The following is a 16032-nucleotide window of genomic DNA, read 5'->3' as shown; positions in this document are numbered from 1 at the left end:
GAAGGTGTGGCATCGTGGTTGTCAGGAATCTTTTTGGGCTGTCAGGCTCCTTCTGAAGAAAATACAATGGATGTGATCAGCTCAGGCTCCTCTGGGCTTCGCTGGGCTGTGGGGTAAAGGATTAGGGTGTGGGGTGGGAGGGAGGAAGCACAGCCAGCAGTGAAGGACACCGTGGGACAGGCAGGGCTGGAGGATGAGGGGAAGGATCCATCTGCACCAGTGGCAATGACTCTGCAGTGCATTCCCAAGGTTTCCTACAAGAGGCTCCTCAGTGTGCAGCTCTGTCCTGCCTGCTTGGAGGTCTGCTGGAAGCCCCCAAGCTTCTTCACCTGTGTTCTGCTTTGCTTGGAGCAGCCAAATTGCTGCAAAAGCCAAAATTTGCTGCTGCTCTCAAATGGAAGGGGAATCCATTTGAAGGGACCATTTAGAAAGGAGTCACAAATCACCTCAAACATTTCAACCTATTTCACAGATTTATTTGTTCTGGCAAGTGAGATTCCAGTGAGGAATGAACTTTTAATGGCTGAGAGTTTAATAATTTTTTTAAATAGCTTCGTGGCTGCTTTTCCAATCTTGGAAATACATATGAGTGTGTTAGAGTAAACAAAAATATTTCTATGATGATAAGTAGGTATAAATGGAAAGATACTCTGTGTGTTATCCAACCATATGTGAAAGAAAAAAAAAAGAAAAAGGCTTCTCCTAGGATTGCTGTTCTGCTGATTCACATCTGCATTAGGACCACAGGGGCAGTTTCCCACTGTCACTTTGTTCAGGCAGCCTCCGCTAAATATATTTGTTTTGATAAAACAAGAGCTGGGAAATGAAATTAATTATCTGGTGCCTTCTGGAGAATCAACTGGTCTTGTTTGTTTATATAGAAGAGATGTAGGGGGAGTGATGGAGGGAGAAGTTCCTTTCTTGGCTTATTTCAGTTATTGTGCACATTATTTGGTTCTTCCTGATAAATTCACATGAAGCAGCTTTTCCACTCTGCAGCTGAAAGCAATCCTGCCAATGCACAAAGTCAAGAGAAAGCCACGGGATGAGCAAAGCGGTGTCTTTGTGTCCAGAGCAGGGTGGAATTGAGGATGACCCAAGGTTCATGCAGCAACCCTGGAGAATGCTGTGATCAGCTGTGATCAGCTGCTTCCATGGCTGTACATCACTGGATAGCAGGAGTGGCACGGAGGGGAAGCAGTTTTTAGTTTGGTTGCAGTTTTACGGGGTTCATGCTCTGGTTTGCTCCTGCACAGGATTACCTGCTGCTTTGCCAGAGTCACTGACGCCACTTGAAGGTTCAAATATTTCCATGTAGAGCTGCTGGTGGAGTTTTTCAGATTAGCACAGTGAAAAATGAACTGATTCAGTGGCTGGCCTGCTTGCAGCAGTCTCTAGGGTTTTGGGATCAATGGTGGTCTGAAAGCAGGGAGAAATGATGATTTATGTTAGCGACGTCTCCAGCACATCAGTGTCTGGGTACAGAGATTTTGTTCAGAACCCTTTGATTTCTCCAGTGTATGTCATCACCTGCCAGCAGTTGCTTGGCTTTAACCTGATATCACTTGAACTGTAAGATAATTTAAGATATTTGCCATGCAGTCAGCTATTGAACGTAGACAATATAGATATTCTCTTTTGTCATTCAATTATAGGATAGGTTCACATTTAAACTGGCCACAGGCACTATTTCACCAACAACATACAAAGTTTGGGCAGTGTCTGGAATGAGGAATGTTTCCTTCCCATCCCTAGCCAAAAGTAGGTGTTTCTTTGCTGGATGATCAAGGTTGTCTGTCCAGCCTCATGCTCTGACAGAGCAGTGAACCTCAGCAATGCAGAATTCCCTCTCCAGTGGCATTAGCCCAGCTAGGAAAGGCTGTCATTACATCTGAGCAGTGTTGAAGTCCTTTGTGATGGAAGACATCCCAGTACACCTCATGCAGTCACTTCCATTTTCCTGGTCTGGGTACCAGGGGGCTCTTGTTGTTCCAGCCCACCTGGGGCCAGCTGAACGTCTCATTGCTGTTCACTGTAAGGCAAAGATGACTGGCAGGAACAGGAACAGGGCTTAAATAATTTATAGCTCCATTTTAAACCCATTTAAACTGGAAGAAAAGCAACCAAGACAGACTCTTTCCACTCTTGTTAAATCACCCTTTTGCAGCCTTAACTTCTCTGTGGCAGATGGAAGAACATAACCATAAATATGTTTGCAGGAGCCGCTGAAATATTTACGTGGCGTGGCATGCACACACCCAGTAACAACTTCCTTCCAACAAGAAACCCAGCTGAAAGCTGTCTGCCAATGTTCTGTGGAGGCAAAATGCCATGCACCACTTTAAATTCTGGTTTTGCATGCAACAAAAGCTCCCCATAACAGATGGGAGTATTAACCACATTTTAGAAGGAATGATGTCTGAGGCTGCTGATAGCAGCCCCACAGAGGTAGCACATAAGTCCTGTCACCTGACAGATAAGGCTCCAGAATTTAGAATATCTCATCCAAGTCCACTGTGAGCCTCCTGTTTTGCTTGCGCAAGAGATGGAGGTGGATACCCAGCCATTTTGTGTGACAAGGGATCCTAAGGGCAAAGCTTTGTTAAATGCTATAGGAGAAAAGTAATTAAATAGATGTGGATGACACTGGCAGAAGAAAAGCGGCTTCCTCTCCTGAGACTGGGGAGAGGGCTGTGATTTCACATCTGGTCCTGAATATCAATTGTGTCCCACAAACACCTCAAGCCCTTCTCCTTAACTCATGCTTAAGAAATTCCCAGATGTCCTAAATCAGTTTAGGGTCCACCAAGTATTTAAATATGCAGGCTTGTCAGGGCGTGTAATGACAGGATGGAAAGTGTCAGGGATGGGTGTGAGCAGTGTACTGAAAGCAAATTACCCCTCTTCAGTCTGTCACCAGGGGTGCAAAAATGTACATAGCATACCCATGGACTGGGAGTTTCACAAGGATTGCAGAAACCTACTGCCTTGCACTGCAAATTAGAGAGTTACAGGGTGGAGGGAGGTAATAGTAGGTATTTAAGGTAAGTCCTGTGTTTATAAGCAGCACTGCATCCTGCTTGCCTTGGAGAGAACTGGCACGGGATGCTGTGGGCTTGGGAAGGAGCAGTGGGGCTGTGGAGCTGCATCTGCAATGGGCAGCAGGGACAGCTGCCCTCTGTCCATGGGCTGGCTCTGCCCTGCCCTGCCCCGAGGCTGCTGTGGATGCCTTGGCCTGGGTGCCCCTCCCGAGGGCTGACAGGAGTCTCTGTGCTGCAGAGGGGCTCTGGCAGCAGCTCAGGTGCCTGTCCCAAGGCTGACAGGAGTCTCTGTGCTGCAGAGGGGCACTGGCAGCAGCTCAGGTGCCTGTCCCAAGGCTGACAGGAGTCTCTGTGCTGCAGAGGGGCTCTGGCAGCAGCTCAGGTGCCCATCCCAAGGGCTGACAGGAGTCTCTGTGCTGCAGAGGGCACTGCCAGCAGCTCAGGTGCCTGTCCCAAGGCTGACAGGAGCTGACAGGAGTCTCTGTGCTGCAGAGGGCTCACAGACACTGGCAGGCTGCCCTTGCTCACAGCTCATCGCGCTCCTCCTCGCTGCAGATGCAGGCGCTCCTCTGGCTGTTCATGAAGGGCCGGCAGCCCAGGGTCCAGACAGCGTTGAACACCGTGTCTGCCATGGATTCACAGGCTGTGGAGAAGGACAGGGTGGCCAGGTAAGGACAGGCAAGTCCCAGCACCCCAGCCCTAGCCCTGCACTGAGCTCTGTGGGGTTTGCCTTTGGAAGCGTGGGCTGTTCTTTTCTCTCCGAGAACTGCACTTTTATAAATCCTGAGGTTCTCTTCTCTCTTCCTATCGATGCAGGGTGACTCCAGTGTAGGGAATAATGTGTTCTAACTCCATGATTTAGAAAGCTGAACAATTGCTCTATGAAGCTATACTATATTACACTAATACTATACTAAAACTATATTAAAGAAATACTGTACTACAAAGAAAAGAAAAACCCATTACTGTCTCTAGACAGTCATGACACACCTAGATCCAGCTGGTCAAAGAATCAAAACAACCTTCATCAGTCCAATTAACAAATCACTTTAGGTAAATAATCTCCATAACACATTCCACATGTGCAAAACAACAAGAGCACTGAATAGAGACAAGAATTGTTTTTTTCTCTCTATGCTTCTCACTGCCTTCTCCTGGAAAAATCCTTTGGAAAAATTGTGCCTGCTGCTCTCTGTGAAGAGAGCTGTGGCCACGTCTTCTCCCCAGGGTGGCACTAATTTCTCTGCCCCTAAACCCCTCCTTTCTTGCCTCTTTGAGGCCCTACTAGTTGATGGATTATCTGGGGCTCTGCAAACAGCACTGTTTACCAAACAGATTTCCCAGGAGGCCTCCACATTACTCCTTCTCCACTGAGTTTTGCCTACAGCCACTATTAACCAACCTTTCTGGGCTTTTTTGGGAGTTATGATGCCAGCTGCCAGCCAGCATGAAAAATCCTACAGCAGCTGGAGCAGCTGACTGCCTGGCTACCAGCCCCTCCTCATCCCAAAAAACAACCCTGAAAGGGCTTGTCAGTAAATAAATAGGTTAATAGTAAATCTTTAGGGTTTATTTACTGGCACCAACCCTGATAGCTGTATGCATGATGAAGTTGGGAAAGCCTTGCCTTGGGGACTGTTTTCTCTTATCTCAGCCTCTCCAAGCACCTCAGAGCTCCTGTTCCCTGGGAGGCTGCTGAGCTGGCAGGCACTGCAGGGGCTGTGGTGAGTCAGTGGGAAAAGCAAGGTTTTGGATGCCAGATAAGAGCTGGGATGGCTGTGGAGGAGGAGGGCTGTGGCAGGAGCTGCTCAGAGCAGCCCTGGGGACAGGATCTGCAGAGCCCAAGGCGAGGGGAGGGTGGCTCAGAGGCTCACTGGTGTCACCTGTGCCTCCTGCAGGAGCCAGGACACAGAGATGGAGGAATCTACTCCTGCCTGGCGGAGGTGGCTTGGCTCAGCCCAGGAGTGTGGGCTCTGCTCCACCTTAACCCCCAGGATCTAGGCTTGCTTTGCTGCTGCAAGCAGAGAGCAAGAAGGAACCATATGAAAAAGTGGCAAATCTGAAGACATGGGAAGAAGTTGGCTGTGTGAGGAGCCGTTAATAAGGGTGACCATGAAAGATTGGCTGTGCTCAGCCTGTAGCACTTTTGTTTCTGTCCATGTCTTTGATTTCTCTTGCTGGCCTGGGCACCATTTCCATGCATTTTTCTGTGACCAGGTAGGAAGCTATCTGCAGACATCTACTGCTGTCATGCAGGCTTCCCATGTGTCCTAATCAGGCTGCACCTTTGGAAAACAAATGCATATTTAAGGATACCTTAGAGCAGGGCATCAGCAGAGCTTACCCAAAAAGCTCTTCTCAGACCTGCAGGCTGAGGCTTTTTAAATTAGGCAAAACCAGGGTGCCACTTGAGCTGCTGGCCCATCACTAGAGCTTGTTAGCAGTTCTGAGCCATCCAGAGCTGCCTGCAGTGGCTCAGCCGCCCCCAGCCTGGTGTGTCCCTGGTGCCATCACCATCTCTTATCTGTGACCAGATCCCTGAGAGCCCTGTCCTGGGCACTCTCTGTTTTACTGGCTCCTGGCCACGTGCAGGTTTCAGTGTGTGCCTCACTGGCCCTGGAAGGCTTTTTGGTATCCCATGAAGGTGTTTGAATTGTTTGGGAGTGCATCCAACTAATTGGAGAAATTAGTGGGAGTGGAAACCCCACACTCCTAAGTATCCTAGCTATCCTCTCAGCAGCCTTGGGAGGATGAATAGGACTCAACCAAACACAAATCCAAAAACTCCTGGCCTTTTCTTCCATCTCCCACCTAGGCTGAATAGCAATCATTATCATCTACAACCCTAAACTCACCCTCCTCAGCTTCTACCTATACTCTATAATAACTGCAACCATTTTCCTCACCCTAAACACAATCAAAGTCCTAAAGCTGTCTACCCTAATAACTGCATGGACCAAAATCCCGTCACTGAACACAATACTACTCCTAACCCTACTCTCTCTTGCTGGACTCCCTCCCCTGACAGGATTCCTGCCCATGTTTGAATTGTTTGGGAGTGCATCCAATTACTTCCAGGGTTGTCTGTGGGTTTTTTCACACATTTTAATGTTTTCTACATGCAAATAACCATAGATCTCCAGCCTTGGGACAGAGGTGTGTGGCAGAGGGGGCAGATCTCTGTGTTCTCACCCACCTGTGACAAGTGCAGCACAGAGATGCTGCTCCCCACTGCAGAGTTCTGGCAAGGAAAGGCTCCCTGCCCGGGGGATGTGAGGCAGGATCCTACCTTGCACCTTGGAGACGAAGCCCAGGCTGCGTTTGAGGTCGGAGCAGATGGAGTGCAGGCACCAGCGGAACTTGGCGTCGCAGCGGTACTTGTTGGCCCCACAGGTGTCATAGCAAACATCCAGCTGGTTACAGCACTTGGTCATGGCAGGGATGCCCAAGTCTAGCTGGGAAAGAGAAAAGGGGTGTCCCTTGGTTGGCTCCTGGCCTCAGGCTCACACAGCTGTGACGGGTGAGGTGCTGCAGAGCCCAGCTGGCTCCTTTTCCAGAAGCTGTTCCTCAGAGCCAGGGCAGCAGGAGGGATGTGTGCTGCTCCCTCACCATCTGAAGAAGGGTGAGGGAACAGCCCAGTGGTGTCAGTGGTGTAGGCTCAGTACAGGCTACGTCACATTCCCTTCTCATCTCTGTGTCCCAGGGAATCAGCATCTGGCAGAGAGGTGGGAAACAGCCCCTCCATGACCATTTTCTAGTTTGCATTTGTCCAGGTCCTTGCCAACAGTGGCAAAGGCCCCTTTTCTCTTTTCCTCTTTTTCCCACAACCCGACAAGGTCCTGCTTTTTGGCCTAATAAACGTGCCATAAATATTGTAATGCCTTATTTCTCAGAGATGCACTTGAGGCCAAGGATAAACACAGCATGGTCAGGGGAGTTCTGCTCCCTGTGAGCTTAGCTAATGACCCTGGGCTGATGAGGCAGAAGACCTGTCTCCTGGAGAGACTGGACTTGTTAGCTTGTTATGAATTATTCCTCTTTTTGCCCTTCCTCATGTAAAATTTAGGAGATGAATTGTTCCTTCATTGCACTCATGATTGCCTGGGTACAGAGACAGCACCACAGAAATGCCCACAAGGCTTGCAGTGAAATAATTTCAGGAATTAAACCTAACATGAAAAATGGGCTGCAAAGAGAGGGTTTGTCAGAGCAGGAATCTGCCTAATTGCTGCAGACTCCATGGGCAGCAATAATGCATGAGCTAAATAGGAATCCCTGCTCTGAGAGCCTCCTGGGAAGGCTTTTCCTGGTGATTCCAATATGTTCATTAATTGCCTCTAAGATAACAAGCAGGTGCACTATTAAAGCCTCTGGGTTTCATTCAGTGCTCGGCAGAGGCAGAAAGTGTGGGAAGAGGTGGGGGGCAGGTGTGGAGGATGCACTCAGGTGTTGCTGTGTGCACACAGGTTATTGTCACTGAGCTGCCCAGCCCAGCCCAGCCTTTTCCTTGCCCAGAATGACGAGCTGGTGATGTGCTGGAGAGCTGCATCCTGTGGGCTTGGTGGGTGGGACAGTACATGCACTTTCAGGTACCTTGAGCCCCAGAAAATGGGAGCTACAGCCGTTGGGTTCCTGGGGTTTGTAGTGAGGCCGTGGCATGGGAGCCTTCCCTGGGAAAGAAAAGACAGGACAAGGGTTAGGAAAGCTGATCTTCCCAAGGCTGGGTCCAAACAGCAAGGAGTGACAGGCACTCCCCTTTGGTCTGCATCCCCAAACACTGCTGCTTACACTGCTAGCTCAGCAAGGGGATTTCCTTCTATCCTCAGCTCATTCCTGGACTGTTGGTGTGCTGTGGGTGTCCCCAAACTGTGCCTGACCCTGCATGTCTGATCTTGCTCTGAGCAAGTCTTCTTGGTCCATTTTCTGCCCATGCTGATGCCCTGCCACGTTTTGCAAATCATTTCTATTCCTTTAATCTCTGCACCTTCCTCAGTCTGCTTCTTAATATGCATAAAGGAGCAAGAACTCCCTCTGTGAATAATTATTTACCCAGTGCAGGAGGAGTCCAGCTCACAGCCAGCTCTAGCAGTACCTTCCAGCAGCATTTTAATCTGATTTTTGTGGGGGAGCCTGTTCAGTGCCCCACCACCCTCTGGGGGAAAAACCTTTTCCTGATATCCAGCCTAACCCTGCCCTGACAGAGCTCCAGCCATTCCCTGGGTGCTGTCCCTGCTCTGGGAAAACATAAACTGTGGGAATGCTCCAACAAAAACTCGTGTGAGCTGAGCCTTCTGAAGCCAGTCACATCAAGGGTTAAGTTCCTGCTTCCCTGAGCACGGCTGGAGAATTTATACAGACATAAAATGGATCTAATTCAGCCCTTCAAGGCAGGGTTGGGTTCTTTTAAACTCCATTTCCACTTCTTGCTTCTTGTCAGCACCAGGAATTATTTAAGACATTTTCCCCATTTTTCTGTTCAGGTACCTGAAATGCCAGTGGTTAATTCAGCCATGAATCTGCTGTGCCCTTGGGAAGGCCTTGCAGCCAAAAGCCTCAGAGGGACTCATGCAGGAGTGTTCCCAGCACTCTCTCAATTAAACTTTGCCAGAGCTGTTTTGCTTAAATAACAGATTTGCTACAAATAAATAACAAACTGAAATGCTGTCCAGCTGGGAGATGCCAACAGGCAATTTTCCCCTTCCAAAAGAGCCTTGATGGTTTTTTGGAAGGGAGTTGGAACTGGGATTCAGAATTCAAATGTTCCTGAACTGATGCAGGAGGCAGAGGAAAGTTCAAAATCCGCTGTGGTTTTTGCAGGATGGAGTCAAATTTGAGTGTCTTGCTTGTAATATTGGTTGTAAAAATTCTGTTCCTGCAGCACACTGACAGTTAATGGGTTAAGATGGCAAGTCTGAGTAGGAGTGAGACTTTTGGGGATGTGGAGATCATAGAATGGCTTGGGTTGGATGGGACCTTTAAGATCATCCAGTTATCCAGTTCTACCTGCATTATCCAGTTCCCAGCCAAAAATCAGCTGTTTCCAGATCTTCAATTCAGCTGAAGCCACAGCTATTATAATAGAAATATTATGATACCTTCTAGAAAGCTGTCCTGAGGAAAAAAACCCTCACATAAATAAGGATTGTGCTGATCCACAAAACATCAAACTGCCTTCAGGATAAGCCCTTGTAGGAAACCTGTCCCCTCCCCTCTGCAAAACAGTGCTTTAAAACTTATAAAGTGCCCCTTGGCACTCTTTCTCAGCTAGGTCAAGTCCAAGGCACCACAATTAACCTCTCTCCCACATGTTATTTTGTAGGTAACAGGAAAGCAAAAGCAAAACAGGAATATCAGGCATTCCTGCCTCTCTACAAGCATTGACTCAGCTCTCCTGTTATCATTTATTGCTTGCCCATCCTTACAGACAAGAAGATAGATTTGAGGCCACTGCCTTGTTGCCACAGCCCTAGAACTGAAGTTGAGTTTCCCTGATGCATTTTAATGCCCCCGGGCTGCTGTAGCTGTTCCAAGAGGCTGGAAAGCAGCCAGCTGGCTGGAGCAGCTGCTGGCAATGCAGGAGGTTCAGGCACTGCAGTGCTGGGACACTGGCAGGGGGAGCTGAGGGTATTTTTGGGTGAATGGATGGTCTCAGGGCTCCTTGCACTTTTGGGTGGTCCATTGTTGTTTGTGTGCCCCAGGCAGGCAGGCTTTGAGCAGAGGTGCTGCACACATCCATCCCTGTTGGACAGAGCAGAGGTGCTGCACACATCCAGCCCTGTTGGACAGAGCAGAGGTGCTGCACACATCCATCCCTGTGGACAGAGCAGAGGTGCTGCACACATCCATCCCTGTTGGACAGAGCAGAGGTGCTGCACACATCCATCCCTGTGGACAGAACAGAGGTGCTGCACACATCCAGCCCTGTTGGAGTGAGCAGAGGTGCTGCACACATCCAGCCCTGTTGGAGTGAGCAGAGGTGCTGCACACATCCAGCCCTGTTGGAGTGAGCAGAGGTGCTGCACACATCCATCCCTGCTGGACAGAGCAGAGGTGCTGCACACATCCATCCCTGTTGGACAGAGCAGAGGTGCTGCACACATCCATCCCTGTGGACAGAGCAGAGGTGCTGCACACATCCATCCCTGTGGACAGAGCAGAGGTGCTGCACACATCCATCCCTGTGGACAGAGCAGAGGTGCTGCACACATCCATCCCTGTGGACAGAGCAGAGGTGCTGCACACATCCATCCCTGTTGGAGTGAGCAGAGGTGCTGCACACATCCATCCCTGTTGGAGTGAGCAGAGGTGCTGCACACATCCATCCCTGTTGGACAGAGCAGAGGTGCTGCACACATCCATCCCTGTTGGAGTGAGCAGAGGTGCTGCACACATCCATCCCTGTTGGAGTGAGCAGAGGTGCTGCACACATCCATCCCTGTTGGAGTGAGCAGAGGTGCTGCACACATCCAGCCCTGTTGGACAGAGCAGAGGTGCTGCACACATCCATCCCTGTTGGAGAGATCCTGGCTTTGGAGGTTCTTTTCCCACAGCCTGGAGGTGCCCCCTCCTCTGCAGCCCTTCAGGACCAAGTGCTGAGCAGAGAACTGAAGTCTTGCCTGGCCAGGAGGAAGCCACAAGGGCTTCACTCCCAGCTCAGGCTCTTTGTTTCCCCTGAGATGCCCGGTGAGACTTTGTAAGCAGGAGGATATTTGCCAGTAAATGCTAGTGTAACCCTAATGTCCTGATTTAAGGGAGCCATCCATCAAGTTGGTTGTGTTCAGACCTCAGTAGCTGCTGAAAAATCAGGAGATCCTTGCAGCTGGAACAGCCACGTGCTCAGCTGAAGATGGATGTGGCAATCACAGGTGAGTCCTGACCTTTTCTGTGGCAAAATAAGCTATTTTTGGTGTCTCTTGGCTGAAATGAAAGTAAGTAGAAGGAATAATTTTTGTTTCATGCCGGGGGAGAAAAAGCAATCAGGCCCTGATTCAGCACAAAGATGGTTTGTGTTCATCCCTCTGAGCAAGGACTGGATCTCACTGGTTTGGGAGCATCCCAGCATCCTCTCCACTCCCAGTTTGCAATGTCTGTGCCAGAGATTAGCAAGGACAAATGGTCCTGGAAGGGTCCAGCAAGCCCCTTGGAGCCACGTGGGCAGCATTTCAGAAGTGTTCTCCTTCAGGCAGTGATTAATGAGCTGTTCATGAACTGGGCTAACAATGGGCTTGTTTTCCTGTCTAGGTAAAGCACTGCTCCTGTAAGATGCAGGGTGTGAGCAGGGATCTGTGCTGCTCTCTGGGGATGCTGTGCACAAGGACAGGCAGGGAGAGCCCTCTGGATGTGTCCCAAAGCAGTAACTCCTGCACGATGTGCTGAGTCCTGAGGCTCCCTGAAACCAGCTCTGAATATCAGCATTGCCTCAGGCACACTGCAGCCCCAGCCACTGCCAGGGGTTTCAGTCTCTACACTAAGGAGGGTAAATCCCTTTCTGCTCTAAGTTTGGAGCTTGGTGGGGACCTTTGGGAGGCTGTCACACACTTGGCCTGGGGCTGCCACACCGTGAATGTGGGGCAGGCTGCCTGATGGGCTCATCCTGGCTGCTGGGGGGTCTGGGGGTCACCTCCTCCAGGCACTGGGGACACACATGGCCCTCCTGAGCTGCTGCAGAGAGGGCTGAGGGACCCCCAGGCTGAGGGAGCAGGGCCACTGTGGGGCTGTGGTGGTGGGCTGGGGTACCTGGCTCCCTCCATCCCATGGGGCTGAGCTTCCTGGCTTGCTGCTCCCTGTTTGTTCTCAGTGTGGGGCCTGGGGAGCAGAGCTGGCAGGAGGGGGAGGACACATATATGCACATTAGATGGGTGTTGGGAAGAGGTTTTTCACCCAGAGGGTGGTTGAGCACTGGGAGCACTTCCAGGCTCATCAGAGAAGTGGTGCCATGGCTACCAGAGCTCCAGGAGTGTCTGGACATTTTCAGGCACAAGGTGTGATTCTTGGGGTGCCCTGCACAGGACCAGGAGTTGGACTCAATGATCCTGATGGGTCCCTTCCAACTCAGCCTGTTCTATGGTTCTGTGACATTATTTATGAAACAAAACCAAAACCAGCAACTTTCAGACTGATTTTAACCTCCTGCCCTGGCAGGGAGCTGAGGTCCCAGCCCTGCAGCATCCCTTTGTCCCAGTGCCCTGGCTGCTGGCCTGGGAGGAGCAGCAGGTCCATGGGATCCAGACAGACTGAGTCAGTGGGGTCTCCCCAGAGCACTGAGTCTGTCTGTGCAAAACAATGCCCTGGGGAGGAGAGGGGTTGAAATCCCTCTGTGCTCACAAGCATCTTTCCCAGGTGGTCACTGCGGGTGTGGGGTGAAGCTGTGGGGCAGGGGGCTGACAGGCAGCTGGGGCTGGGCAGGCTGAGGTGACAGGACAAGGCGTTGCTGTGGGACAGTTGTAGGAGGCTGAGGAGAGGATACAATCAGTGGGAACGCTCCTGGCTGGTTCCTAAGCTGGTGGTTCCCACAGGTGCCCTGGTGACAGCCCTGTCACCCCACAGACTGCAGCTCTGTGCCCCCCAGCTCTGTCCCCTGCCCTGCCCTCCCCGAGAGGGGGAGGTCCTGGGGGCCTTCATCCCCAGACAAACCAAACTAATCCTTTCTGGTAAACCACCAAAAAGTGCAGTCCAAAGCAAGCAGGAGCTGCCTCCTTCTGCCTCGAGCACTGAGGGCTCCTCCCGGTGACGGTGACGTCTGGTTTGTCCCGCTGTTATCTCCTCCTCCTCCAGCCCGCGGCACTGGCCAGCTCACAGCGGCTGGATAAGGACGCTCCGAAGGTTGCTGAGATTAGGGCAGCTGGCTCAGCCTCCCCTCCCTGTGCTGTGCCGGGCTCCGGGCAGCGGGACAGCCCGGGTACCTGTGTGTGCCCTGGCACCTGTGTGTGCCCGGGTATCTCTGTGTGTGCCCTGCCAGCCCCGGTACCTGTGTGCCCGGGTATCTCTGTGTGTGCCCTGTGTGCCCGGGTACCTGTGTGTGCCCTGGTACCTGTGTGCCCTGGCAGCCTGGGTACCTGTGTGTGCCCTGTCAGCAGCAGCCGCATCCTCCCTCCCGTGTCCTGCGCGCCCATGGCGGTGCCTTGCAGAGCCGGCCGCTCTTGGGGAAGGGGGCCCGGTGTCCCTGTGCTGGCCCTGGCACAGAAGCTGTGACCCCGAGCACTGCCGGAGGCAGCTCCTGGGTAGGAGGAGCTGCTCGTGGCCGCAGGGAAGGAGAGGGAAAGAGGGGAAAGGGCGAGGAGAGAGGAGGCAGCAGCAGTGAGGTTCACTCACCATATCGGCACCGGTACTGGCAGACTCCGTTTTTCCCCCCGAGCAGTTCCAAGAAGGAGTCGAAGTAGCTGTTGACCGTTTCAAAGCCATCCCGGATGGCGTCGATGCCCCAGTCGGAATAGGATGACGCTGCCTGCGAGTCCTGGGGCCCGGGGCTGTCGGGCGCTGCCTCCTCGGAGCCGTGGCCCGGGCGCAGGCTGAGGCACAGGAGCGCTGCCCCCAGCAGCAGCAGCCGCATGCTCAGCGCGGTGAGCCCCGGGCGGGCAGAGGGGCAGCAGCGGCGGGGATGAGCTGCTCCGGGCAGGAGGCAGCGGCACCGCTCTGCCCGGACTTTAATCCTGCCCGGGGAGCCGGCCTGAGGTCACGGCAGCCGGGGTGCAAAGTGCAGCGCCGAGATACGGAGCGGGTTCAGCTCCACGAGCTGGGAGTTTGCACAATCCCGCCGGGACACGCTCGCTCCCCATGGCTGCAGCCCCCCGGGGGGACCCTCCCTCACCCCTGAGCGGGGTCTGTCCCCCCAGGACACTGCATGGGCCACCTCACCCCTCCCCAGCCTGCTGGGACATGAGGAGTATCTCTCTATCCAAAATTTCTGCTGCTCAGGCAGGCCGAGGAGCAGCCCTTGCCTTTTCCCCAGGCCTCCTGGGCACAGGAAGGGGAGGGATGAGAGCTTCACCAGCCTGGCTGCTGGGTGTGCTGCTCCTAGCAAATCCCAAGGGCCCACGGAGCCTCGGAGGGGTTGATCCAGCAGCTTGGAGAAGTTTGGGACAAACACTACATTCAGGGCACTCCTTGGCATCACCTCCAGTTCCAGGATCAGTGTGGTAGGTGAGTACTGCCTTTGATGTTATAGGGCTGGTTGTTACAGCTCCTGTGTAAGGAAAATTAAACCTGTAAAGGCTGTGACCAGGGGGAAAGGTTGGCACTGAGACCTGAGCCAGGGAATGGGTTGTGGGGCAGCTGCAGCTCCTGCCTCTGGGGTGGGACAGGCCTGCCTGGACCCAGGGGCCTGCCCAGCTGCTGGAGGGTTCAAAGCTGCTCATTAAAAAGAAAGCAACCAAATGAACACCAACAGCAAAAGACAAAGCAAACCACTCACGAAGAATAGAGAAGGGAAATGGTGTGGGAAGGTTCTGGCTGCTCTTAGAAAGCTTTTCAGATGTGCCCCAGCACAACACTGCCTCTCAGGAGGAGCTGGGCTGCAGGTGTTTCAAACACAAATGCAAATTCTGGCATTTTCTTATTTTGCAGGAGATTCAGCCCCTCTGCATTGCTGCTTCTGAAGGGCCAAAGCTCCATGGCACTGCCTGTGTCTCTGCACATGGCCCTGGGTGATGAGCTCCAGACATGGGATAAGGAGGAGGAACCACAGCCAAGTCTTGGTTTCTCAGACAGGTAAGTCAGAGGAATGGGGAGGGGAGCACACAAGCTGGTTAGTGCCTCTGCTGTGCAATGGTGTGGAGCCAGAGGCAGCTGCTGCCTGCTTGTCCCACCTGTTCTGAGCCACATGGCTGCCAGGGCTGACTTTGGGTGAGGGGCATTTAGGAGTGCAGAGCTCCAGGGGAACCTCAGACCAGCTTTGCCTTTGGGAAGGTAAACACAGATGCAGAGAACTCTGGGAAAGGGCAGCTGGGAATCAGCAAATCCCTGCCTCGAGTAAGCCTTTTGTGACATCTATGTCACCCCTGGCACATGGCAGAGGGGTGCTGGGGAAGTGAGGCCTTCCCTGCAGGGGCATTGGAGAGACTGGGCTGCTCCTGCTGTTCAGACCATGCTGGGGACTGCTCTGTGAGTCCTGGGTGGAAATGGCCCCTGGAATTTGTTATCACAGCCCCAGGGCAGGGCAAACTGGATCCAAGAGTCCCATGCTGTGTCCTGCAGTGAGTGGAGCCTTTGGTGTCTCTGCTGGCTCAGTCCCTGCCCTGCCTGACACTCCAGTTCACAGTCCCAGTGCTCCCAGCCTTTGCCCACAGCCTGGCAGAAATTAATGTAAAAAAGAGCAAAGCAGCTATTGGGGACTAGCTTGGAAATGTGTAAGAGCCTCTGGGTGTCTGTGCCTGGTGTCCTGCTTTTATGCAGAGCCTTTTAGGGTTGTTCTGGAGGCAGTTCCAGAACACAGCTTTCTTTGTCATCCCCCAGTCCCTGCTGACTGATCCATGTGCTGCTGAAGGCGAAGAGAGAGGGAAAAAATGCTGGCAGGACTGCAGAGGAGGCAAACCACAGGGAATGTGGCATGAGCAGGGCATGCAGCCTGGAACTGGTGGCTCTGGAGCACCCAGGCTGTTTGCAAAATCAATTGGAATTGGGAAAGCCGAACAGGGCGGGGAGGGAGCAGCTGGCAGAGGGCAGGGCCTGGGTAAAGAGGAGTCAGAAACTTTCCTGTTAGTTTGTCACTGGTCCCAAAGCAAAGATTGGTGAGTAAAAAGCAGTTTAAAACGTGGCAGCCCCTTTGCCCTGCCCTAGGGATGAGCCACTCTCCTTCCTTCCTTCCTTCTGCTTCCTTCCTTCCTTCCCTCCCCGAGCCAATCTCCTGAGAGCTTTTCAGTCCAGCTGCAAATATCTCGGCTGCACCCAGAGTGCAAGATCTGAAGAGCAGGAAAAATGTAGGATTGGGTAAAAGTGACCTCCAGTTTTCCCTCGGGGCGTGGCTCGGCAGCTGCAGCAGCGAGGAGCTGTGGAT

At 52.4% G+C, this 16032-nt stretch overlaps 1 protein-coding gene across 1 annotated transcript; it reads right to left on the bottom strand.

Annotated features, from left to right (window-relative positions):
* Positions 1-3565: 3565 nt before the first annotated feature.
* On the bottom strand, positions 3566-13590 carry PLA2G12B (phospholipase A2 group XIIB). The gene is made up of 4 exons (XM_030951250.1): positions 13353-13590; positions 7623-7711; positions 6331-6496; positions 3566-3684 (listed from the first exon to the last, which is right to left on the bottom strand). The coding sequence occupies exons 1-4, from the start codon at positions 13588-13590 to the stop codon at positions 3566-3568; spliced, it is 612 nt and encodes a 203-aa protein (XP_030807110.1).
* Between the last annotated feature and the right edge of the window lie 2442 nt (positions 13591-16032).

This window comes from Camarhynchus parvulus, chromosome 6 (genome assembly GCF_901933205.1).
Source record: "Camarhynchus parvulus chromosome 6, STF_HiC, whole genome shotgun sequence".
Classification (NCBI taxonomy): Eukaryota; Metazoa; Chordata; class Aves; order Passeriformes; family Thraupidae; genus Camarhynchus; species Camarhynchus parvulus.
This window is presented reverse-complemented; position numbering and strand designations above follow the sequence as displayed.